Source organism: Rana temporaria, chromosome 3, assembly GCF_905171775.1.
Source record: "Rana temporaria chromosome 3, aRanTem1.1, whole genome shotgun sequence".
NCBI lineage: Eukaryota > Metazoa > Chordata > Amphibia > Anura > Ranidae > Rana > Rana temporaria.
Window position 1 is genome coordinate 409,968,909 of NC_053491.1, and position 27,234 is coordinate 409,996,142.

Below are 27,234 nucleotides of genomic sequence, written 5' to 3' on the forward strand. Positions count from 1 at the left end.
CATTAATACAAATTTTTACAGGGGGTGCCCAAACTTTTGATCCCCACTGTATTCATGGGTTGGAATGGCCCAGTCAAAGTCCAGACCTAAATCCGATTGAGAATCTGTGTCAGGACTTAAAAAATTCTGTTTACAAATGCTCTCCATCCAATCTGACACAGATTGAGCAATTTTGCAAAGACAAACGGGCAAAAATTTCACTCTCTAGATGTGCAAAGAGACATACCCAAATAATACTGATGCCGCGTACACACGATCGGTTTTCTCATCGGAAAAACCTTGGATGGTTTTTCCGACAGGTTTCCGCTCAAGCTTGTCTTGCATACACACAGTCATACCAAATTCTGCCCATCAAGAACGCGGTGATGTACAACACTACAACAACCCGAGAAAAATGAAGTTCAATGATTCCGAGCATGTGTCAAATTGATTCCGAGCATGCATGTTTTTTTGCGCGTTGGAATTTCATACAGACGAACGTTTTTTCCGCTAGGAATTTTTCCGTCGGGAAAATAGAGAACCTGCTCTCAAACTTTTGCTGGTGGAAATTCCGACAGAAAAAGTCAGATGGAGCATACACATGGTCGGAATTCTCATCCACAAGCTCACATCAGACTTTTTCCGACGGGAAAACCGATCGTGTATACGCTGCATTACAGTTGTAGTTGCAGTGAAAGGTGGTTCTACAAAGTATTGACAGGTGGGCTGAATACAAATGCATGCCACACTTTTCAGATATTTATTTGGAAGAAAAAAAAATTGAAAACCATTTGTCATTTTCCTTCCACTTCACAATTATGTGTCACTTTGTGCTGGTCTATCACATAAAATCCCAATAAAATAAAAATTTTGGTTGTAACAGGACAAAATGAGAAAAATTTCAAGGGGTATGAATACTTTTTTCAAGCTACTGTACCTAAGCTCAGAAAAATGTAAGCAAACTTTGGGGATGATACATTAAAACTGTGAGAAGGGAAAAAAGAGTTCTTGTTAACAACTTTTGCTCTTATTTTCTCGTGTCATCTTTTAATGAATCCATCCCATGCATATTTGCTGTCTGTTCATGCTTTTGTTGCAATACCCCTTTAGGCCAGCTGACATGACAGTATGTCCTGCCCAAATAGACAGTGCCATATGAATGAATACTGGCCATGTAAACAGAGCTCTGTGGGTGATTGGGAGCTACCAGTTCTTTGCAGAAGCTATTGGCCAGTTTTGCTTTTTGCTTGGAGTTGCCCTTTAAACCAAAGAAAACACTGCAACTTTAATTCCAGGAACAATAAACCTGAGAAGACAATTCACTGGAACACAAGTTGTTTGCAACATTGTACACTAATGATATTGGTTTAAACACTTTAAAATACAATAAAACAATTACTGCACAGCTAATTCTTGTCCAGCACGTTGAAATCTGCATCCCTTGTCTAAATTGTACTGGAAAATTGATACCTGGAATTCGACTGGATGCTTTGTGTTATTTCTGGGGCAAAAATATGTGAGGATCTGTAGCTGTAGTATTTTTGTGCTGATCATAAAACGCTGCTCTCATCCCTTACTCCCAGACTGATCCTAGTGCTTTCAGTGATGGAACATGGTGGAGTCTCCAAATGTATTGTCCTTCTTCGATGCTGAGGGGTGCACGATCCATCAAGAGGTGGACTGTTAACAGCAGAAGTTGGTGCATGGTGGGGTAAGGCTGAAATTGGCCAGAATCCTGCCCAGCGACGGAAAAGGAAACGGCAACACCTATAAATAAAAATTAAGCAGAAATGAATGATTGTGGCATCTGAAACACTAAAACAGTGTTTAGTTTTACATATACATGACCTTTTACATTATAGTCTTTCCCTTCAGCCTACCAGCAGTGGCAATGCCTGGCTGTTATAGATGCCTATACCTATTTATTGAGAAACTACTCTGGTCCAGACACATGATTGGGTCCCAGCGCCAGATTCAGTGTAGAGGAGAGCCAGCAACAACGGCCGCAGAACCTAGGCGATGGTGTCACCCATAGGCTTACTATGGGGCAGCCATTGTTGGCTGTACCTTCTCTGCATTGAAGCCGGTGCTAGAAACTGGTCATGTGACCGGAGACCAGAGCAGCTTCAGAATAGGTAAGTATAGATATCTTTTATTCTACAGGGTAGATAGAATAGTCTTAAAATGGGGGTGGGAGTAGATGTAGCCTTAGGCCCGGATCCACAAAGAAGTTACGTCGGCGTATCTATTGATACGCCGCGTAACTTCTAGGATGCTCCGGCGTATCTTTGTTTTGTATCCACAAAACAAGATACGCCTGAAGCTGGGCTAGATCCGACTGACGTACGTCTTAGTACGCCGTCGGATCTAAGATGCATATTTACGCTGGCCGCTAGGTGGCGCTTCTGTTGATTTCCGCGTCGAGTATGCAAATTAGCTAGATACGCCAATCCACAAGCCCGGCCCATTTTTTACGTTGTTTACATAAGGCTTTTTTCGGCGTAACGTTACCCCTGCTCTATGAGGCGTACGCAATGTTAAGTATGGACGTCGGGCCAGCGTAGAATTTTCCGTTGTTTGCGTAAAATGTTCGAATAGGGCTTTGCGTAAATTACGTTCACGTCGTCTAGGCATTAAGCGGGCGTAATTTAATTTGAAAATTCAACGTGATACTGAGAATGCGTGCGCATTCGCCGTACGAAAAAAGCGTCATTTACGTGGGGTCAAGCTTATTTTACATAAAACACGCCCCCCTGTTCATCATTTGAATTCCGCGCCCTTACGCCGGCCTAAAATTACGCCGCTGACTGTGGATCTGGCCCTTAGTTGTTTTACTGGAATTACACTTTAAATGAAAAAAAGAAAAAGTGTTAAAAAAAAAAGGTTCCAATCATAATAGATGATCTGTATGACATCTACATTTACTGCACGAGTGTCAAATGTTAACAAGTGAATGCAATTTTATTCAGATTTTTAGAACAGAACCTGTGAAAAAGGCACCATTACACAAATTTGTGTAATTGGCAATCCAACTTGATCTTATCCTAATGTTTTGCTAACAATTTATGCAAACATTTTTTTTTCCCCGTGTGCATCGCAAAGTAGCATTGAGTTTGGAATAAAGTCTCTTCTAAAGATAAATGCAAATGTTTACTTTGACCTTTACTACTCTGCTGCACTACGTAAAATTCAGACCCATGTGATATAGTTTTAATAAGTTGACTTTGTTGGTTATATTGTGGGGTAAATATCTAGGGCAAGGGTGCTCAACCTGTGGCCCTCCAGCTGTTGTGGATCTATAAGTCCCATCATGCCTCTGCCTTTGGGAGTCATGCTTGTAACTGTCAGCCTTGTAATGCCTCATGAGACTTGTAGTTCTGCAACAGCTGGAGGGCCGCAGGTTGAGCACCCATGATCTAGGGGTATGCAAATTCAAAAAGTGAAACTCATATATTATACAGATTCATTACACACAGAGTGATATATTTCAAGCATTTCTTTATTTTAATTTTGATGATAATGGCTTACAGCTAGTGAAAACCCCAAATTCTGTATCTCAGAAAAGTAGAATATTACATAAGACCAATAAAAAAAAATGTTTTTTTTTTTTAAAGTCAAAAAATAAATGTCTACAAATACTGTAGCTGCTGAATTTTAATATTAGGACACTTTTGTCCAGGGGTCCCGCAATGTCAGCACCCCAGATGATTTTTGAATTGGCTCTGGGGTGCTGCAGCCGCCATTCCTTATATGAGAAACCAGCAGTAAAGCCTTCCGGCTTCACAGCCGGATCCCTAATTCGCATGCGACAAGCTTTTTGAATGAACCAGCAGCGTTGGAAGGAGAAGGATGTCGAACTTCCGTGGCAAAGTCTTCCGGAAGTGAGGACGGGTACCTGTTTCCCGTTCCCCCAGAAAGGTGGTAAATATGGCAGCAGGGGGGGGGGGGGGGGGGGCAAACAAGCGGAGCTTCCCCTTTTGGGTGGAGCTCTGCTTTAAAGGTATTGTTATTTAGATGTTACCCTTCCTGGGGCTTTTTGGTTCTGTGTTTGCATTTGATTTGGCATTTCTTCTGTTTCCCTGGATATGCAGTATTTTATGAGGGTGAACAGGAAAACAGCCAGTCACTAATCATTGAAGTGGATATTAGCACGACAGGTCAAGGTTAATTGAAAGGTTTGCAGTTCAGGTATATGCAGTAATAGCAGAATTGTATTTCCATCTTAAGAGTGTTGAACTTGAGCTTTTGAAATGTCATGACATCTTATTAGAAACCAGATGATTTTATTTTCAGGGCTTAGTTTCTTTCTCCTTCAATGTCTATTGACAAGAGAACAAGTCCCAAGTGATAGGTGAACATCTTGGACAAAACGCAAGTACCTTTTTTTTTTCCTGTTTTATTTTTTCAAGCTCATATTATCCTTAAGGAATTACTTGGCAATATATTTCATATTGTTTTAGATTTTTTATTGTGCATATTTAGCATAAACTATTGTACTACTAATTTTAGCAAAAAAAACTTTCTCCATAAAGAAACACTAACCTTGCCCCATGCAGGGCAAGGTAATAGTGTCTCTGCAAAGGGCATCCTCTCCCACTGCCATATCTGTGACCTGGGGGAGCAGTTTAATTACGGTCATAAGACAGTTCTTGGGTTTAGCGATCAGCTGCTAAGTTGGTAGTAGGTCACATTCTTTCCAATGCTGGGTATCCTAACCAGATGTGGAGGAGCAAAGTGGGGACAGGAGGGGAGAGAAATGCTGCAAAACATAAAACAATGTTAGTTTTGTACGAAGGCTGTGGCCATCAGCTAAAGGTACATCTGCATCGGATGTCTATTAGATGTGGGATATTTGTGATAAGGAGGCTGAGCAGGGGGATAACCATGGTGGGTATTGAGGCCCATTCATAATAGTAGCATGTGTAAAATGCATTGGGCCAGATCCACATACAATTAGATAGGCACAGTTATGTGAGATACGCTACGCCGCTGTAACTTACTTTTTAATTCTTTGAATCCACAAAGAATTTGCGCCGTAAGTTACGGCGGCGTAGTGTATCTCTCGGCGCGTAATTCAAATCGGCGAGTAGGGGGCGTGTTTCATTTAAATGAAGCGCGTCCCTGCGCCAAATGAACTGCGCATGCACCGTCCCTAAATTTCCCGCCGTGCATTGCGCTAAATGTAGTCGCAACGACGTCATTTTTTTAACTTAGACGTGAATTACGTCCATCCCTATTTACAGACGACTTATGCAAAAAAAAATTTGAAATTCGACGCGGGAACGACGGCCATACTTAACATGGCAAGTCTAACTATACGCCGTAAAATACCAGCTTTAACTATACGCCGGAAAAAGCCGACTAGAGACGACATAAGAAAATGCGACGGGCGCGCTTATGTCAGTGGATCATCGGAAATAGCTAATTTGCATACCCGATGCGGAAAATGACGCAAACTCCACCCATCGGACGGCGAAGTATTGCATCTACGATCCGAAAGCGTACGAAGCCGTACGCCTGTCGGATCTAACCCAGATGCCGTCGTATCTTGGTTTGAGGATTCAAACTAAACATACGACGCGGGAAACTTGAAAGTACGCCGGCGTATCAGTAGATACGCCGGCGTACTCTCTCTGTGGATCTGGCCCATTATTCTTTAAAAAAGCATGAAAATGCACACTGGAAAGTTGGAACATAGAGGAGTGCAAAATATTTATTAAAAGTAAACATATTCAGTGCATTTGTAATTCATGTTTGTAACTTTACAAAATGTTGCAAATATAAAGAAATACCTGTTATTTTGACAGAAATCCAGTGTACTCATAACTTCTGGAATGACAACACTGTGCCTGTTCTGCTCTAAAATCCTAACGAGTGTTGTGAGCCTTGCCTGTTAGACTATAGAGCTCTGCCTAGCCACCACTCTCTTTGTCCCACTCCACATGTATACATGATTTAATATCCAGCAAAACTGTACTGATGCCTTGACTCCCAAGAGGTTGCCCACATATTGTAGACATGTACTGTAGTTCTGGGAGCATGTCTATGGGACTGACTGTGCTCCCAGCGGCTGCCTCTGCAATCACAGTATAAGTCTGGTGATGCTGTCACAGGGAGTAAGGAAAAGTAATGCTGGGACATGATTCAGAGGTGGCAAAGGAGGTTTGGGGTTGTGAAAAAATGTAAAGTAATGGAGGATGCCTCTGTAAATAATAAAATGACCACAACTAACATTCACTGCTCGGAAACAGTAGTGAGGAGGAAAATGAGAGGTTCAGCAGCTCACAGAGGACATTATAAGAAGGCAGAAAAACACAGAAAGAAACTATTTAATGAAATATATTTTATAGGGCCATAAAAACGAGTAGTATGGGTTTCAGTAAAATAAAAAAAATCATACCTAGATGGATGCAACATCTGTCTGAGGTTGCATCTGTCAGGCACCGGCTCTAAGACTGAGAACTGAGCAATCAAACACCGGCGATCGCTTAGTTCTCAATCTTCAGGCTGCAGAGAGCTGGTGACTGTCAGTCACCAGCTCTCTGCTCCGCCCCTACAGCACTCACTGGAGTGCTGGGCTGTTGAGGGGGAGGATGTGGCTGGCTCAGACTCTCAGCAGCTCGCTGAGAGGCTGAGCCAACTGGCCATCCAGGCATCTTGGTGGATCCCGACCATATGGTCAGGATCTTTTCAAAACCGGGACTGGCTCTGTGACGTCAGCCGAAAGCAAGTTTTAGTCCTCTGTAGGCTGAAAACGGGTCACAGAATTGCAGAACGAACTGTACTCCTGTGATCCATAGAAGTATTGCCAAAAAACCCAGGAGCCTACATTTACTATATCTGGTCTCCCACAGTACACAGAATATGGAAATGCAATTATTTTACTAAATATAAACTGCTTTTCTTATTAGCAGTATTTAGCAGTCTTGTGACTTCTATCAGTGCCTGGTTAAAGCTTGTAGAAGGAGTTTTCTCCTATCAGGATCCAGGACCCCCGACCCTCTGTCTCGACAGTGCTGTTGGCCCTGTGCTGATCACATGCACCCTCCCAAGAAAAAAAAAAAAACTCTCTAGAAATACACACCAAACTGAGCATGTGCAGCCTGACTCTGTTAACTCTGTTATCTGGACCTGTTTTGGAGTCAGTGGAAGAAGAGGGGGATCTGTGCATACAGGATCAAACAGCCTTTTTACACAATGCAGAGGATTAACCCCTTAGGTTCCACAGTAAGTATAACAAGTATGCAGGCAGAAAAAACGAAAACTCTCCTAAACTCGTCTAAACTTTGTGAAAAAATCTCTATGTAAGCATTTTTTTACTCCAGAGGGAACATTTTTTTTTAAGCCCAGTGTGCATGGAACATTTGTGTTTCATTTAGTGCATGCATTAAATCCTGTGTTCATGTCAGTTTGTGATGTATACAGTATATACAGTGTATATATATATATATATATATATATATATATATACACACACACTGTGTGCACAATTATTAGGCAAGTTGTATTTTTGAGGATTCATATTTTCCTTATTGAACAACTACAGTGCTTTTGTTCAATCCAAAATGTTAATAAACCTCAAACCTGAATATTTAAGAAAGTAAAATTTAGGTTTTGGCTTTCTTAGAAAAATATCTGTGTGCACAATTATCGGGCAACTATTAGTGTGCACAATTATTATGCAACTAAATAAAGAATGAAAATGTTCACATTACACTTGTTTCTTTTCATCTGTTAACGTTAGAATAATAAACAAACAACTCAAAATGGAGTCTGTCATTTTCTTGATCTGTTGACGATCAACTTTTTGTACATCAGCAACATCAGCCTCTCAGACACTGTATGAGAGAGGTGTACTGTTTTTCTTCACTGTAAATCTCCCGTTTAAGAAGGGCCTACAGGTTCTTAATAAGGTTCAGGTCATGTGAGGAAGGGGGCCATGTCATTATATCTTTAGGGCCTTTACTGGCTAGAAAAGGAATGAAGTACTTTGATGCGTGCGATGGAGCATTGTCCTGCATGAATATTATGGTCTTCTTGAAAGATGCAGACTTTTTTTCCTGCACCACTGCTTGAAGAAAGGGTCTTCTAAAAACTGGCAGTAGGTTTGGGAGTTGATTTTGAGTCCATCTTCAACCCAAAAAGGTCCAACTAGCTCATCTTTAATAATACCATCCCGTACCAGTACCCCACCTCCACCTTGCTGGTGTCTGAGTGGAAGTGGCGCTCTGTGCCCATTACTGATACAGCCACAGGCCCATCAATCTGGTCCTTTAAGAGTCACTCTCATATCATCAGTCCATAAAACCTTTGAAAAATCTGTCTTCAGATATTTGTTGGCCCAGTCTTGACGTTTCAACGTATGTGTCTTGCTTAGTGATGGTCGGGTTTCAGCCTACCTATCCTTGGCCATGTCTCTGAGCACTGAACTCCTTGTACTTCTGGACACTCCAGGTAGGTTGCAGTTCTGAAATACGACTGGACTGGAGGATAATGGGTTCCTGGTAGCTTCACGTTTGATTCTTCTCAAATCTTTGAAAGTTAATTTGCATTTTTTTCTCACGTTTCTTGTGACCCTGTTGACTATTTGCAATAAAATGTTTGATGGTTCTGTGATCACACCCAAATATCTTAGCAATTTCAAGAGTGCTGCATACCTCCCCTTGAAAAGTGCTACAGAATCCACAAGGGAAATGGGGAAATGGTGAGGAGTACCGGGGCTTTGTGACACCCAAGTAGTAAATAGTTTAGTATAGCACGAGTAAATATTTATTGGGGCAGATGCTGGTTGGAGGTGTATGTTCAAACAAGGAAGTCACTACAGTCCCGATGCGCTGGGTGCAAGCCATAGTTCGTCACCGATGATAAATAGGAAGAAAATAATGGCTGCACACAACAGGAACGTATCAACGATTTTATTCCAGAAATAGAAAATGACAGCCAACAGAGACAGAGTGTCCGAACCCAGGAGGTGGCGTGTGCATTTCACACTGACCTCAGTGCTTTTTTAAACCTACAGCACAACTGAAGCACAGAGCATATAAAGCCCTCCCACACAGGTGCAGGATAATGCAATAAGCTGTGCCGAATGTCTGACAAGGCAATTCTAATACACCTGCATAACCATACCTCTGTTACCATATGACAACATGGCATAGCATATAAACTTAAAGTGGAGGTTCACCCTCAAAATTAACTTTTTACCTAACCTATCTCCAGCCTTAATAAAGGCTTGTAGCGTTGTCATTTTTTTTTTAAGTCTGTACACTTACCTGTCTTCAGCCTCACTTCCGGGTCTTCTTCCTTGCGGGGAGTGGGCGTGTCGCTCCTTTTCCCCGACGGGGAGCTCTGCGCAATGTCTCCTGGGAGTGAGTGTTGATCCTCCGAAGAGACGATTGACGTGCGGGTAAAGCGCGTCATCGCCTTCCGAAAATATCCGATGGGGACTCGGCTCTTTACGGCGCTATACGACGCCTGCGCCTGCCGTGTAGAGCTGACTGCGCAGGCGCCGTAAAGTGCCGAGTCCCCCTCGGATATTTTCGGAAGGCGATGACGCGCTTTACCCGCATGTCAATCATCTATGCCTCGTCTTAGGAACGCCTACTCCCCGGGGGAGCGAGAACCCAGAAGCCGGGTGAATAGAACAAAAAAAACGTAAGTGCAGCTGAAAAAAAAAATCCAGCATACTGCTGGATGTAACTGTATATAGATGTTTTAGGGTGAACCCCCGCTTTAATACAAAAAAATATATATTATAAAAAATAATAATATCGCCAAAGGTTGTTATAATAGTCATACAATATAAGTATAAATATGTTAAAGTGTAAGGCCTCTTCCACACAGGCGATCTCTCCGCTGATCTCTGCTGAGCCGGCGGATGACAAGTCCCTCTTTGCTCACTGAGCAGGGAGGGGCTTGTATGGTGCCGCCTGTCTCCTATGGGGAGATCTGATGAAAACGGACAGCATGTGCGTTTTCATCAGATCTCACCCGATCCGCCATGGACGGATGGGGACGTATCGCTATCTGTCCGATTTTCGCAGATCGGATCGGGTCGGATGTCAGCGGACATGTCTCCGCTGACATCCGACGCTACATAGGACTGCATGGAGCAGCCGTTCAGGTCCGCCATCAAAACTGACAGGCGGACCTGATCATGTGAAAGGGGCCTAAAGGAGAAAAACTGTTTTCTGGAGTGAGAACTTTTTTAGCTGTCACAAGTTATTCATTAATTTATTACTCGCCTGTTCTGGGTTATACTTATATTTTTTGGTGATTGAATTTTCCAAAATATTGATTATACCATAAGGTTAGGGGGTAGCGCGATTTATTTTTATTTTTATGCTTTTTTTCTGTACCAATTGTTTACATGTTAATCACAGCTTCCAATTGAACAGCTGCAACTTGGGCCGGGTACACACGAGAGGATTTATCCGCGGAAACGGTCCGGGGGACCGTTTCCGCGGATAAATCCTCTGGCGGATTTTGATCTCATGGTTGTACTAACCATGAGATCAAAATCCCAGCGGAATTCCGATCCGATCTGCGAAAATCGGACAGATAGCGATACGTCCCCATCCGTCCATGGCGGATCGGGTGAGATCTGATGAAGGGAAAACCGCTTTGTGGATCTCCGTAAGTGCTAATTTGCATACCCGACGCGGAATTTCGACGAGAAATGCCCCCAGCGGCGGCCGAGGTACTGCATCCTAAGATCCGACAGTTTAAAACTATTACACCTGCCGGATCTTAGGAAAATCTATGCGTAACTGATTCTCTGAATCAGCCGCATAGTTAGAAACAGGGATACGACGGCGTATCAGCAGATACGCCTGCGTATCCCTTTTGAGGATCTGGCCCTATGTGCCTACTTAATTGAATAGTTTTACATATATTTTATAAATGTATTTTTACAATTATCATACATATATTCATTGGATATTGTTTGATTGCACTCATTGATATATATTAGCATATATATTATTAATATAAGGGTAGCATGTTTGTGAAGCTATGAATAAGATTAAATGTATAGGAGTTCTAAGCAGGGCTCAAGTCCTGCGGGAACGCGTGGGAACGGAGTTCCTGCACTTTTTTCACAGCAGGAACTCAGTTCCCTTTGCAGGACTAGAGCAGCCGAGAGCAGCCGAGTCACCCGAGCCAATCCTTCACTAAGCGGCGATGCCCAGCTCGAGTCACTGTCAGGGGCAGGCGAACCTTAGTAATCCTTTATGTTACTGGCCGCTTCCTGTATGTGGATTCATTGCGTAGTGTGCGGGTATTCCGTCACTTCCTCGATGCCACAATGTCTCCTGGGAGCTTTTGTCATTGTTCCCAGGAGACATTGCGGAGGTCTCCTGCGAGCTATCGTGGGATTTAGAAAGAACTTGCTTCTTTCTAAATCCCATGATAACTCGCGGCAGACCTCCGCAATGTCTCCTGGGAACAATGACAAAAGCTCCCAGGAGACATTGCGACATCGAGGAAGTGACGGAATACCCGCACACTACCCGATGAATCCATATACAGGAAGCGGCCAGTAACATAAAGGATAACTAAGGTACAGTGAATTGGAAAAAAAAAAACATGCGGTTTAGTAATTATGCATATGAGCGTATCATTTTTTTTTTGCTTACATTTTTTCTATGCGAGCTGCTGATATCTAAAAATCTTTCCAGCCCTCTCAAAAGTGCCCCCATTCGAGCTAAATACCTGTGGGAGGGTCTACGGACTTTCATACAGCGTCATACTGACAATGGTCTGGCTCTGTCATCTTGCTTGATTGATGTCGGCACTCTGCTCGTTCCCGAGACTTCACAGAGCGTAGCTGCTCGCCTCTTCCTTCTACCTCCTCTCCTCTCCCTCCACCCTCCTCTGCAGCCTCTTCCGATGGTCAGAAGAATTGGCAGAGATATGAGCACTTCAGTGACTAAGGTAGGAGAAGTCACTGATAGTGCTGTGTATGTTAAATCTCCTCTACATATTACTATCTACCAGAGTGAAAACAATATATTAGTAAAGCAGAATACACATATGGATGTGACAGCACACAGGCATTTCATGCATTACTGGTATAGTAAATTGAAATAAAATCAGAGCTAACATTGTGAATGAATCCTTTTATTGACTATCTGGATTTTTATATGAGACAATGAAACCTTCCATTCACATCTACTTGTATTTTCATACTGAAGCACAGAGCTCCTCAGACATGGACAGAGCTTTACTCCCTCATAATTTGTGTATTACCTAGTACCCCTACAACAATAATGTTTCCTTCATTGTAAATAGAGTATTACAGGATCACATGCCATACAGTGCCATCACATGCCATACAGAGCTGTCACATGCCATACAGTGTCATTACATGCCATACTGAGTCATCACATGCCATACGGTGTCATCACATGCCGTACAATGTCATTACATGCCGCACAGTGCCATCACATGCCGTATAGTGCTATCACATGCCGTACAGTGCCATCACATGCGATACAGTGTCATTACATGTTGTACATGTGGTGACACTGTACGGCATGTGGTAGCTCTGAAGGGATTGTGGGGGCAATGTACGGCATGTGATGGCTCTGTACAACATGTAATAACACTGTACGGCAAGCGATGGCACTGTATGGCATATACTGACTCTGTACGGCATGTGATAGCTCTGTACGGCATGTGACGGCGATGTACTGCATGTGGTGACACTGTACAGCATGTGATGTCTTTGTACAACATTTAATGACACTGTGCGGCATGTGATGACTCTATGCGGCATGTGGTGGCGCTGTACGGCATGTGATGGCTCTGTACAACATGTAATGACACTGTACAACATTTAATGACACTGTGCGGCATGTGATGACTCTATGCGGCATGTGGTGGCTCTCTACGGCATGTGATGGCTCTGTACAACATGTAATAACACTGTACAACATTTAATGACTCTGTACACCATGTGATGACTCTGTACGACATGTGATGGTACTGCACGGCATGTGGGGTCGGGTCAGGCTGCAGGAGCTTCGTTCTAAGGTAAGTATTTCATGATCTGCTGGTATGCGTTGCGATTATCTTGCAGGTTTTTTCTTTTCTTCAGCGGTATTTTACTGCTTTAATGGGTGTGTTCAATCAAGACATGGAAAATTACATAGTTACATAGAAATAAATATGTAACTATATCATCAGTGCTTTAAAGTTATATTATTACATAGTAGGTGAGGTTGAAAAAGGGCACAAGTCCATCAAGTCCAACCTATGTGTGTGATTCAATGTCAGTATTACATTGTATATGCCTGTATGTTGTGGTCATTCAGGTGCTTATGTAATAGTTCTTTGAAATTATCGATGCTCCCTGCTGAAACCACTGCCTGTGAAAGGGAATTCCACATCCTTACCACTCTTATGCCCTGTACACATAATCGGTTTGTCTGATGAAAACAAACCGATGGATTTTTTTCATTAGATATCCCATGAAGCTGACTTATATCAGTCTTGCCTACACACCATCGGTTAAAAATCCGATCGTGTCCAACGCGGTGACGTAAAACACAATGACGTGCAGAGAAAAATGAAGTTCAATGCTTCCGAGCATGAGTCGACTTGATTCTGAGCATGCGTGAATTTTTGACCGATGGCTTTCCCCACAGACGATCATTTTTTTCTATTGGTTTTTTAACCATACGAAAATTTTAAAACAGGTTCTTTTTTTTTTCACCGATGGGAAAAAAACTGATGGGGCCCACACACGATCGGTTCGTCCAATGAAAACGGTCCGTTTTCATCAGACGAACCGACCGTGTGTACAGGGCATAACAGTGAAGAACCCTCTACGCCATTGGGTGTCCAAACATTTTTCAAAGCGGACAGATTTGTTGAAGTGAACATGCGTGAGGGCCGACCATTTGGCCAGACATTCTTTGAACCATTAAAATGTGGTCTAAGTGTGTACGCCTGAGCCATAATACACTATGCAACAAGAATTCTCTTGCCTTTGTGACCGTGTGTGGTGATGAGATGAGCTCAGGCGTGTTATTTGGATATACCGTATTTATCGGCATATAACACTCACCTTAACTTTAGGAGGGAAGTTTCAGAAAAAAAATAAATAAAGAACTGTGGAGCAAAATAAGGGTCAGTGCCCATCAATGCAACCTAATCAGTACCCATCTGCAGCCTCGCCATTGCCATAAATGCAGCCTGATCGATGCCCATCTGCAGCCTCGGAGGGGATGGGGCAGGGCGGGACGAGCACCAACAGATTACATACAGGAGAATCTCCTGTTTACACAACAGCCTCTTTAATACATGATAGACAGAGGAGTCGTCCAATGGCAGCTCAGGAGACGGGACTTCCTATTACAGATGCCACCGATTAAACAGGAGATTCTCCTGTATGTAATTTGACAGCACTCATTCACCCCTCCTTGTCCCCTCCGAGGCAGCGCCGATAAATACAATATATATCTTTTGTGGCCCTGGGGGCCACAAAAGATATATATCCAAATTACCAGGGGGGCCACATTAAACTGGAACGGGGGCCGCAATTGGCCCGCGGGCCGGACTTTGGACATGCCTGCTCTACGCAGTTTAAGGTTAAACCGATTTTCTTCTAATTTTAGTGAATGGCCGCGTGTCTTATTAAATTCCCTTATGCGGAAACGTTTTATCCCTATTGTGGGGTCACCAGTACGGTATTTGTACATTGATATAATATCCCCTCTCAAGTATCTCTTCTCCAGAGAGGACAAGTTCAGTGATCTTAACCTTTCCTCATAACTAATGTCCTCCAGACCCTTTATTAGTTTTGTTGCCCTTCTCTGGACTCTCTCCAGTTCCAGCACATCCTTCTTGAGGACTGGTGCCCAGAACTGGACAGCATACTCCAGGTGCGGCCGGACCAGAGTCTTGTAGAGTGGGATAATTATCGTTTTGTCTCTGAAGTTAATCCCCTTTTTAATGCATGTCAATATTCTGTTTGCTATGCTTGCAGCAGCTTGGAATTGCATGTCATTGCTGAGCCTGTCATCTATTAAGACCCCCAGGTCCTTTTCCATCCTAAATTCCCCCAGAGGTTTTCCCCCCAGTGAGTAGATTGCATTCATATTTTTGCCACCCAAATGCATTATTTTAAATTTTTCTACATTGAACCTCATTTGCCATATAGTTGCCCACCCCATTAATTTGTTAAGATCTTGTTGCAAGGTTTCCACATCCTGCGAAGTTATTGCCCTGCTTAACTTAGTATCTGGAAAAAGTTTTTATGTGGTAATTTGTCCTGGAGTTATATCTCATACAGCTAGGGTGCAGCTATCTCTTCCACCCGATAGCTGCACCCTAGATGTATGAGATATAACTCCAGGACAAATTACCACATAAAAACTTTTTCCCTTTACTGGATTCCAAACTGACAAGTTGCTGGTTTTCCAGGCAATCTTGGAGTTGTGTTATGCAGGCACATGAACTTTAAAGCGGATGTGCCATGGGAACAAAATATTAAAAGCCAGCAGCTACAAATACTGCAGCTGCTGACTTTTAATATTAGGACACTTACCTGTCCTGGAGTCCAGCGCCGATCGCAGCAGAGCACGAGCGATCGCTCGTCACTCTGCTGCTCCCCCCGCCATCCACGCTGAGGGAACCAGGAAGTGAAGCGCTGCGGCTTCACTGCCCGGTTCCCTACGGCGCATGCGCGAGTCGCGTTGCGCCCGCCGATTGGCTCACACGCTGTGTGCTGGGAGCCGAGTGTTCCCAGCACACAACGGGCGACAGACGGGATGTGACGGAATGCCCGTCTTTCGCCCGTAGCGTGTGGCCGGAAGTGGGTGCAAATACCTGTCTTTAGACAGGTGTCTGCACCCCCCTCCCCCCTGAAAGGTGTCAAATGTGACACCGGAGGGGGGGAGGGTTCCGATCAGCGGGACTCCACTTTAGGGTGGAGAACCGCTTTAAAAAGATTTTTGCACATATGTTATGACTTTGCACTTTATATCCATATTTATATTTATATTAATTCAGATCTGTTTGTTGGTAAACTAGTTGCACACAGTATCACGTATATATCTCATATGTTTAATAGAATGAAATTTTGATATTTATTTAGTCACATGCTTGTGAGATTTTTTATTGTTATTTATTTACTTATTTAAATCTTGTTTGGTGGCACAGTAGTTGCACTTAGCACTACGCAATAGTACACGCTTGTGACAGCTGGATATTGCAATTTATTTACTTATTTATTTATTTGTATAGTTATTTATTGTGTTTTATCACGCATATAACTGCACTGGATTCAGCACTTTATTGTATTAGATTTAATTTACCATTTTGTGTCATCGCGTATTTAGACCAGCGCAGTAACCACATTCTTCTGCTTTCACTCATAAACCTTTTTGGAGGTTTACACAATATCAGGTCAATATAATATAACCTTTTTTTGCGCCGGTGACAATCACATATATTAACTTAGTATCGTCCACAAATACAGAGATTGATTTATCCCATCCTCCAGGTTGTTTATGAATAAATTAAAAAGGATTGGTCCCAGGACAGAACCCTGGGGGACCCCTCTTTCCACCCCTGCCCATTCCTAGTACTCCCCATTTATCACTACCCTCTGAATTCGCCTCTGAAGCCAGTTTTGTACTCACCCTGTGGTGTCAACTGACCTTACTTTGTACAGTTATGGGGAACTGTGTCAAATGCTTTTGCAAAATCCAGATACACCACTTCTACGGGCCGTCTTTTAGCTAGATGGCAGCTCACCTCCTCATAGAAGGGTAATAGATTAGTTTGGCAAGAATGATTCTTCATGAATCCATGCTGATTACTGCTAATAATACAGTTGTCATTGCTAAAATCTTGTATATAGTCCCTTATCATCCCCTCCAAGAGCTTGCATACAATTGATGTTAGGCTAACTGGTCTGTAATTTCCAGGGATGTATCTTGGCCCTTTTTTAAATATTGGTGCTACATTGGCTTTTTTTTCATTGGAGGAATCCCGGAATTAATAAAAAAGAAGCAGAGCCATCCAGGCCAGGACATCTGTGCATCCATAGGACCCAGGAAGAACGATATCGCAGCTGCTGGAGATCCATTCTACTTGCACTTTACCCCTGCAGGGGTGAGTGCCTTTGGTGAGTAGGGACCCAGGAGGGGAGCACCGGAGCACTGTGCGAATCCACCACTGCATTTTTTGTGATTTATCACCCTTCGTGGGTGCACCAGCTCACGGACACTTATCTAAACATATATTCTTTTTAAGTTATGTTTATTTTCATTAATATTAATATTTTTATTTTTATTTTTATTTTTTGACATTACGTGGACTGTATAGTGTGGCTGCTATATTTAATCATTGGACTTATGCATCTATCTACTCTTATTTTTATTTTGTTATAGCCTCACTGCATTTATTGCTAAGTTACATACTTATTGGTATTCACCACCACGCCGGTACATATATATTTTTTGATTTCATTTATCACTGATTAATGATCACGGTTTATCTGATATATCTAAGTTTGTAATTTTGTGGCATCACTTAACTTACAGTTCACACACTGAGTGACCACCTTTGCGGCTCTTAGCCATTTTTTTGCACATTTGTTGTACAACTTTCAGAGTGTATATTATATGCCAATTAGGCCATCACATATTATCACACTCAGGTACTTGTATTCTTTTCACTTAGTTTGATCACATACAAGTCACATCCGTACCTCATTGGTACATTCAGCCTCTATTCTAGACAGCGCCACTACCCCTTCCATTTTTTTAATTTAGTTTACACAATATCAGGTCAATATAATATAACCTTTTTTTGCGCCGGTGACAATCACATATATTAACTTAGTATCGTCCACAAATACAGAGATTGATTTATCCCATCCTCCAGGTTGTTTATGAATAAATTAAAAAGGATTGGTCCCAGGACAGAACCCTGGGGGACCCCTCTTTCCACCCCTGCCCATTCCTAGTACTCCCCATTTATCACTACCCTCTGAATTCGCCTCTGAAGCCAGTTTTGTACTCACCCTGTGGTGTCAACTGACCTTACTTTGTACAGTTATGGGGAACTGTGTCAAATGCTTTTGCAAAATCCAGATACACCACTTCTACGGGCCGTCTTTTAGCTAGATGGCAGCTCACCTCCTCATAGAAGGGTAATAGATTAGTTTGGCAAGAATGATTCTTCATGAATCCATGCTGATTACTGCTAATAATACAGTTGTCATTGCTAAAATCTTGTATATAGTCCCTTATCATCCCCTCCAAGAGCTTGCATACAATTGATGTTAGGCTAACTGGTCTGTAATTTCCAGGGATGTATCTTGGCCCTTTTTTAAATATTGGTGCTACATTGGCTTTTTTCCAATCAGCTGGTACCATTCCAGTCAGTAGACTGTTCGTAAAAATTAGGAACAATGGGCCTGATTCTCAAAAGAGATACGCAGACTTAACTGCTGTTCAGCCTGCGTATCCCTGTGCCTAACTTTGGAAACGATTCTCAAAAGGCTTTTTCCAAAGTTAGGCAGAAAATCTGACATGTGTAAGACACTTACACGGTCAGATTTTAGGATGCAGTACCGCATCCGCCACTGGGGGCATTTCTCATTGAAATGCAGCTTTGCGTATGCAAATGAGGACTTAAGCAGATTTTCAAAGCATTTTAGCACTGTGATTTCTGCGTAAGTTCCGAATTTGCCTGCGCAAAACTAGGGCTGGTTTTATAATGTGGAAAGTTAGTCACACATTGTAAAGGCCCGTTCCAGCGACGGCATTTGGTATGCATTCCTGAGGGAGAACTCCACGGCAATTTTTAAATTCAAAACCGGCATGGGTTCCCCCCCAGGAGCATACCAGGCCCTTAGGTCTGGTATGGGTTGTAAGGAGACCCCCCCACGCCGAAAAATTGACGTAGGGGGTCCCCCTACAATCCATACCAGACCCGTATCCAAAGCACGCTACCCGGCCGGTCAGGAATGGGAGTGGGGACGAGCGAGCGTCCCCCCCCCTCCTGAGCTGTGCCAGGCCGCATGCCCTCAACATGGGGGGGTTGGGTGCTCTGGGGCAGGGGGGCGCACTGCGGGCCCCCCCACCCCAGAGCACCCTGTCCCCATGTCGATGAGGACAGGACCTCTTCCCGACAACCCTTGCCATTGGTTGTCGGGGTCTGCGGGCGGGGGCTTATCGGAATCTGGGAGTCCCCTTTAATAAGGGGGCCCCCAGATACCGGCCCCCCACCCTAAGTGAATGGATATGAGGTACATCGTACCCCTATCCATTCACCTGGAGGCAAAAAGTAAAAGTTAGTAAACACACAACACAAGGCTTTTTAAAATAATTTATTATTCTGCTCCGGATGCCCCCCCTGTCTTCGTTATTAGCTCAATTACCAGGGGGGGCTTCTTCTTCCACTCTCCGGGGGTCTTCTCCGCTCTCCGGGGGGGGTTTCTTCTTCCGCTCTCCGGGGGGGGCTTCTCCGGACTCCGGGGGGCTTCTTCCATCTTCTCCCCTCTTCCGCTGTTGACTCGGCGAACCCCGGTTCTTCTGCAGCTCTCCGGTGCCTTCTTCTTCAGCGCTGGCTGCCTGCTATGTTTGTGTGTTAGCTCAATTAGTAACAGGCAGCCGGCGCGGTCTTCTGTGACGTCAGGGTCTTCTGTTCTTCTCTCTTCCGATGTTGACTCGTCGCCTGTTGTCGCTGTAATGATGGAAGCGCGCCTTGCATCCCATTTATATAGGCATCACCGTCCCATCATGCTCCGGCAGGTACCCATGTGGTGGGTGCCTACCCACGTGCACCCACCACGTGGGTACCTACCAGAGCATGATGGGACGGTGATGCCTATATAAATGGGATGCAAGGCGCGCTTCCATCATTACAGCGACAACAGGCGACGAGTCAACATCGGAAGAGAGAAGAACAGAAGACCCTGACGTCACAGAAGACCGCGCCGGCTGCCTGTTACTAATTGAGCTAACACACAAACATAGCAGGCAGCCAGCGCTGAAGAAGAAGGCACCGGAGAGCTGCAGAAGAACCGGGGTTCGCCGAGTCAACAGCGGAAGAGGGGAGAAGATGGAAGAAGCCCCCCGGAGTCCGGAGAAGCCCCCCCCGGAGAGCGGAAGAAGAAACCCCCCCCGGAGAGCGGAGAAGACCCCCGGAGAGTGGAAGAAGAAGCCCCCCCTGGTAATTGAGCTAATAACGAAGACAGGGGGGGCATCCGGAGCAGAATAATAAATTATTTTAAAAAGCCTTGTGTTGTGTGTTTACTAACTTTTACTTTTTGCCTCCAGGTGAATGGATAGGGGTACGATGTACCCCATATCCATTCACTTAGGGTGGGGGGCCGGTATCTGGGGGCCCCCTTATTAAAGGGGACTCCCAGATTCCGATAAGCCCCCGCCCGCAGACCCCGACAACCAATGGCAAGGGTTGTCGGGAAGAGGTCCTGTCCTCATCGACATGGGGACAGGGTGCTCTGGGGTGGGGGGGCCCGCAGTGCGCCCCCCTGCCCCAGAGCACCCAACCCCCCCATGTTGAGGGCATGCGGCCTGGCACGGCTCAGGAGGGGGGGGGACGCTCGCTCGTCCCCACTCCCATTCCTGACCGGCCGGGGTAGCGTGCTTTGGATACGGGTCTGGTATGGATTGTAGGGGGACCCCCTACGTCAATTTTTCGGCGTGGGGGGGGTCTCCTTACAACCCATACCAGACCTAAGGGCCTGGTATGCTCCTGGGGGGGGAACCCATGCCGTTTTTTTCTTTGAAAATTGGCATGGAGTTCTCCCTCTCAGGAATGCATGCTGAGCGACGCTGTCATTTTTTTTTTAAATTATTTGTTTTCCCGGCGCGTCTTTTTTTTTCACCCGTCGCAACTTTAGTGTCCCGTCGAAATTCTCAAAGCCGCCCGGCGTTAATTACGTTCGCGCGCTGCACGTCGGGAAAATTACGTCACACGCATGCGCTGTACGGCCGGCGCGGGAGCGCGCCTCATTTAAATTTAAAACGCCCCCAGGAGAGGAGGACCGCCTTACGACGGCGGCACTTAAGTTACACGGCCTGAAATTTCTACCTAAGTGCTTTGACGATCGGGCACTTAGGTAGAAATTTTAAGTCAGTGTAACTTAACTGCTGAAATTTAAGTTACGCAGACTTTTTGAGAATTTGGCCCAATGGGCCAAATCTTCAAAGGAGATACGCAGGCGGAACTGCTGTTCAGCCTGCGTATCCCTGTGCCTAACTTTGGAAACGATCCTCAAAAGGATTTTTCCAAAGTTAGGCAGAAGATCTGACATCTGTAAGACACTTACACTGTCAGATCTTAGGATGCAGTACCGCATCCGCCGCTGGGGGCATTTCTCATTGAAATGCCGCTTTGCGTATGCAAATGAGGACTTAAGCAGATCCACAAAGCTTTTAAGCATTGTGGTTTCTGCGTAAGTTACGATTTGCTTGCGCAAAACTAGGTCTGGTTTTACAATGTGTAAATTTAGTACACCATGTAAAATCAGACCTTTTTTTCGATCGCCGCGATTTTTTTTTAAATTTGAATTTTTTTTCCCGGCGCGTATTTTTTTTTTCCCGACGCAACTTTATTGTCCCGTCGCGATCCACAAAGCCCGGCGTAAATTACGTTTGCGCGCTGCCCGTCGGGAAAAATGACGTCACACGCATGCGCAGTACGTCCGGCGCGGGAGCGCGCCTAATTTAAATGGGAATCGCCCATTTAAACTAGGAACGCCTTGCGATGGACGGAGTTAAGTTGCGCTGCCGCAATTTTCCGGGTAAGTGCTTTGAGAATCGGTACTTAATTTCGGAAAATTGCGGCAGTGTAACTTAACTCCCTAAAGTTAAGTTACGCACGATTTTTGAGAATTTGGCCCAATGGTCTGGCAATTACTTGACTGAACCCTCTTGTGTAAGCCCGGTCCCAGTGACTTATTAATGTTACGTTTTTCAAGTCTATTTTTAATTCTGTCCTCTGTTCGCCATGAGGGTGCTTCCTGTTACATGTCATGAGGATAAACATTGCAGCTTTGGTTACTGAAGCCCCCCGATTCCCCTCGTGAATACTGAGAAGAATAAATTCAATACCTTTGCCATCTTTCCATCCTTAGTAACCAAATTCCCTTCATCATTCTTTATGGGACAATATGATCTGACCTCCCTTTCTTACTATTTATGTACTTGAAGAATTTCTTGGGATTTTTCTTACTCTTTTCACCTATGTGCCCTTCGTGTTCTATCTTAGCCTTCCTGATTGCACCCTTACATTTCTTGTTGCATTCTTTGTAAAGTTGGAATGCTGATGATGATCCCTCAGCCTTGTATTTTTTGAAGGCCTTCTCCTTTGCTTTTATATGCATTTTTATGTTGGGAGTTAAGCCACCCAGGACTTTTATTATCTATTTTAAATGTATTTCCCATTGGGATGCAGTGGCTAATGCTCTTATTTAATATTCTCTTAAAGCATAACCATTTCTCCTCAATTAGAATTGTTTATTGTGTTTTCAGCTTAAGCACATTGGGGTTGATTTACTCAAACTGAACAATGTAAAATCTGGTGCAGCTGTGCATGGTAGCCAGTCAGCTTCTAACTTCAGCATGTTCAATCTTGTTTTGACAGAAAAACCTAGAAGCTGATTGGTTTCTTTACAGAGCTGCACCAGATTTTGCACTCTCCAGGTTTAGTAAATCAACACCACAGTGTTTGTCTACTGTTGCGACTTACAGGAGGATCGGATCACAAAAAAAATAAGCAATTATTACTCTTATTCTGAATGCTGGACCTGGGCACTTTTTGAATCACTGACATCCCAGAACAAGTATGCAGGTCAGGAAAATTTGAGAAATGACAGATGTCCTTTTATGCATACATGTTGTGGGTAAATGATCCAACGAAGGTATGCCAGGGTCAGCATAGGAGCCATCACAGATTTGAATGCATTTAAAGACTGCCTTATGTTTTTATACCGTTAATAGTATTTTTTAGATTTAATTTAAAGTTACATTTAATATTTTACAAACATAATAATAGATCAGCTTTACTATGTAATGTACAGTATATGATTGGTGGGGGTACAAATGCAAATTTATAATCATACTCACCGGGCATGAGGCAACCTCTCCCGAAAGCCCTCAGTGCAGCAGATGACCAGCAAAGGGCTGACACAGCTGTGAGCATAGCCCAGGCAAATAGCAGCTTGATTGAGGTAGAAAGTAGATATTGAAGGAGGCCCACTGGAGAAAAGATTGACAAGCTGCACTGCATGGAAAGGAGCCCAACAAAATAGGAATGCAGCAACAATAGCCAGAGCCATCTTGGTGACTCTGCGGCTGCGCTGAGATGGAGCCCTTTGAACTCTCCTCATAACTCTAGAAAGATGATGAAGGGTGAGGGAATACAATACTACAATGACCGACAATGGCAAGAGGAAAGTCAAGAGACTGTGCATTAATGTGTACCAATATAGCGATGGAGGAGCTCCAGGAAGATCCAGAACGCACAGAGCCACTCCATCTCCCCATTGCACCCCAGAGTAGAGGAGGGCCGGTGTGCTGAGGAGAAGTGAGCATAGCCAAACACAGCCAGTAACTATCCACGTACAGCGTACACTCCGTCGCTGGCCCATGGTGGCTGAGTGCACCACTGCCACGTATCTGCCAAGAGACCAGAAAAAAAACAATTCTGTTATGAATATTTAATCTTATTGGTTCACATTCTCATACAATTACGCATTAATTTTCCACTAATGTTTTTATACTTGATGGGCACTTATTAAAAATAATACTCCCTGGATTTAATTTTCTCCTTTCCCTTAAAAATAGGTGTCAAAAATGTACTAACACACACAATTATTAGGCAATTTTTTAGGTCAATTCAAGTAAAGAAAAATAACTTACAGAGATAAGAGGATAATACCACATGAAAAGATGATTAAAGCGGAGTTCTGGCCACAATTTCACTTTTTATATATAAATACCCCTGTAATACACAAGCTTAATGTATTCTAGTAAAGTTAGTCTGTAAACTAAGGTCCGTTTTGTTAGGTTGTTACAGCATTTAGACACTTTATAAAATAGAAATTGACTGGGGCCATCTTAAGTGTGGGCATCATGAAGCTAGACTTTATGACTTCCTGGATGTCAGCCTTGCAGATCTCGCACATGCTCAGTGCTGCACAAGCAGTGTATTAGGTTTCAGATCAGGTTTCAGCACCTGTACTGTCCAAGTCACATGATTCTTCGAGACTGGGGAGTGCACAGACTCCTGGAAAGTTACACCCACTACATTCCCAGGAGTCTGTGCGGTGTAGGTTAGGAAGCTTAAGCACCTAGGTGCAGGAAGTGGGAAGATTAACTATTCTGCCTAGCAACAACACTTTGAAGGCATCTAAAAAAAAAAAAAAATTCTTAAAGGACTAATGACATTTTTTTAAAACTACTGATGTAATGTTATATTTATGGGTGGAATTCCACTTTAAATTGTGGTTCAGCATTAATTTAAAGCTCAAAAACAATGACTGCATATCTACACCCGAGAACAAATTTACCAGATTGTAGCTTACCAGTCTATTGATGAAGTGCCTGCATTAGTTTTATTTACTGTATTTATTGGCGTATAAAACTCACTTTTTTACCCTGAAAATAAAGGGTAAACTGTGCCTGCGTGTTATACGCAGGGGGCTGTGGAAAGTTTTTTTCCTGAAACTTCCCTCTTAAAGTTAGGGTGCGTGTTATACGCCTGTGCGTGTTATACGCCGATAAATACGGTCATTTTTTTTGTTACTTTTCCTATAGTTTTTTGATAATCCTACAAATAACATACCTCTTGTCCCTGAATTTCAAACTTGTCTGTCTATGTTGAGCTCCATTAAACTTGGACTACCTGCAGTGTTTTGTCAGATTAGGCGACCCGTCAGATTTTGTAACGGAAGTGATGTTCCGTTGCCGCCATCTTGCTACATTCTGCCCTCGTCCACAGTAAGGATACAGTGAGAATAATCTTGTTACACCCACGGGAGTCTTGCATTTCAAATTATTTTTAACAGTAAACGGAGCCTATATAGTGAAATTCAATATTTTTAAATCCATCTGACAATTTGTATGTTGAATTTTAAAAGCATCGGCAAGCCTGCTGATCTCACAGGTTTGCTAATCTGACAGAACAGAAAATGCAAAACTCCGGTGGGTGTAACAAGATGTCTGCTTGCCTCCTTCTCACGGTATCCTTACTGTGGATGACTGCGGGGTATAGCAAGATGGCAGCAATGGAATGTCACTTCCGTTAAAGAATCTGACGGGTTGCCAAATCTGATTAAACACAGGTAAACCTGCTCTTAATCTATTTACTGCTATAAGTGCTACAACTTGGGTGATGCTGAAAATGATACGGTTAGGACAGCAGTACACAGAGGAGCTTTGACATAGGCACTGTGGCTTACGTGTATATTTGCAAATGTGTGCAAACAAACTACTCAGTTTTAACGTGAATTGTTAGACAGGGTCAGTTTGGTTGTTATGCAGGCTAGCTGGTAAATGTGCTGGGAAATCTTTGTTTATGATGTGTGTTGCCCTTGCATGTGCACATTACTGCAAAGGCTAGTTGTAGGTTGGGTGGTTGCTACTTTTTGTACATACTTCCTGTCCCTGAATTTCAAACTTTTGTCTTTGTTGATCTCCATTGCACTCGGTGTGCTATTGCTGGGCCCCCCTGCATCCCTGTGCCTTTAACGTGGGCTGGGCTTCCTCAAGGCAAACTTGCCCTTAATCTAGCCATTGCTATAAGTGCTCCAAATTGGGAGACTCTGATAATTATAGAGTTAAGACCGCAGTACACAAAGGAGGCTTGATGTAGACACTGCGGCTTGCGCATAAATTTGCGTAAGTGTGCTGGGAAATCTTTGTTTTGTGATGATAGAATTAGTAGTTTGCTTCCAGTTCATTTCACAGGAAATGACAAGGATGCTGCATGTCCAGCAAGGTCAACACGTATTTTCTGTACTTGCTAACAATGGGCCAGATTCACGAAGAATCGCGGCGGCGTAACTTATCCTAGATAAGTTACACCGCCGCAATTTTTCATCGCAAGTGCCTGATTCACCAAGCACTTGCGATGAAAACCTACGGCCGCGGCCTACGGCACAAGGCGGGCCAATTCAAATGGGCGTGTGCCATTTAAATTAGGCGCGCTCCCGCGCCGGACCTACTGCGCATGCTCCATTTCCTAACTCCCGCCGTGCTTTGCGCGCCGTGACGTCATTTTTTTGAACGGCGACGCGCGTAGCGTACTTCCGTATTCCCGGACGGCTTACGCAAACGACGTTGATTTTTAAATTTCGACGCGGGATCGACGGCCATACTTTAGACAGCAATGACTAAAGTTAAGGCACAAAAAAAAAAGTGTAACTTAGCGACGGGAAACTATACTAGCGGCGACGTAGCGAACGCGAAAAACCGTCATGGATCGGCCGTAACTCCTAATTTACATACCCGACGCTGGTTTACGACGCAAACTCCCCCCAGCGGCGGCCGCGGTACTGCATCCTAAGATCCGACAGTATAAAACTATTACACCTGTCGGATCTTAGGGATATCTATGCGTAACTGATTCTATGAATCAGTCGCATAGATAGAAACAGGGATACGACGGCGTATCAGGAGAAACGCCGTCGTATCCCTTTTGTGAATCTGGCCCAATGTTCTTAACCTGAGAAATGAAAATGTATACAGTCACCACATCTAAGGATTGGCTTTAATTTATTAATATTTGTGCTCTTGGGTTTAGTTATACTTTAATAGCTAGATTCAGGTAGGGGCGCGCATCTTTAAGGCGGCGTAGCGCATCGTATTTGCGCTACGCCGCCTTAAGTCAGAGAGGCAAGTACTGTATTCACAAAGCACTTGCCTCCTAACTTACGGCGGTGTAGCGTAACTGGGGACGGCGTAAGCGCGCCTAATTCAAATGAGGATGGAGGGGCGTGTTTTATGTTAATGTTTGGTGACCCAACGTAATTGAAGTTTTTTACGAACGGTGCATGCGCCGTCCGTGTACATATCCCAGTGTTCATTGCTCCAAAGTACGCCGCAAGGACGTATTGGTTTCGACGTGAACGTAAATTACGTCCAGCCCATTCACGGACAACTTGCGCAAACGACGTACATTTTTCAAATTTCAACGCGGGAACGACGGCCATACTTAACATTGACTAGGCCAGCTATTTCTTCGACTAACTTTACGCCGGGAATC

General features: G+C 43.8%; 1 protein-coding gene across 2 annotated transcripts in view; it reads right to left on the reverse strand.

Moving 5' to 3' along the window:
* Positions 1-861: 861 nt before the first annotated feature.
* The window catches only part of LOC120933051 (melanin-concentrating hormone receptor 1-like), a 39,729-nt gene continuing 13,356 nt past the window's right edge, over positions 862-27,234 (reverse strand). The window contains exons 3-4 of one of the 2 annotated variants that reach the window (XM_040346023.1): positions 23,094-23,645; positions 862-1,746 (exon numbers count right to left, since the gene is read on the reverse strand). In XM_040346023.1, coding sequence (XP_040201957.1) covers positions 1,530-1,746; positions 23,094-23,645 — 769 coding nt within the window. In that variant the 3' untranslated portion in view covers positions 862-1,529. Of the gene's footprint in view, positions 1,747-3,933; positions 4,739-23,093; positions 23,646-27,234 lie in introns of those variants that run through there. The other variant, XM_040346024.1, reaches the window with a different exon arrangement.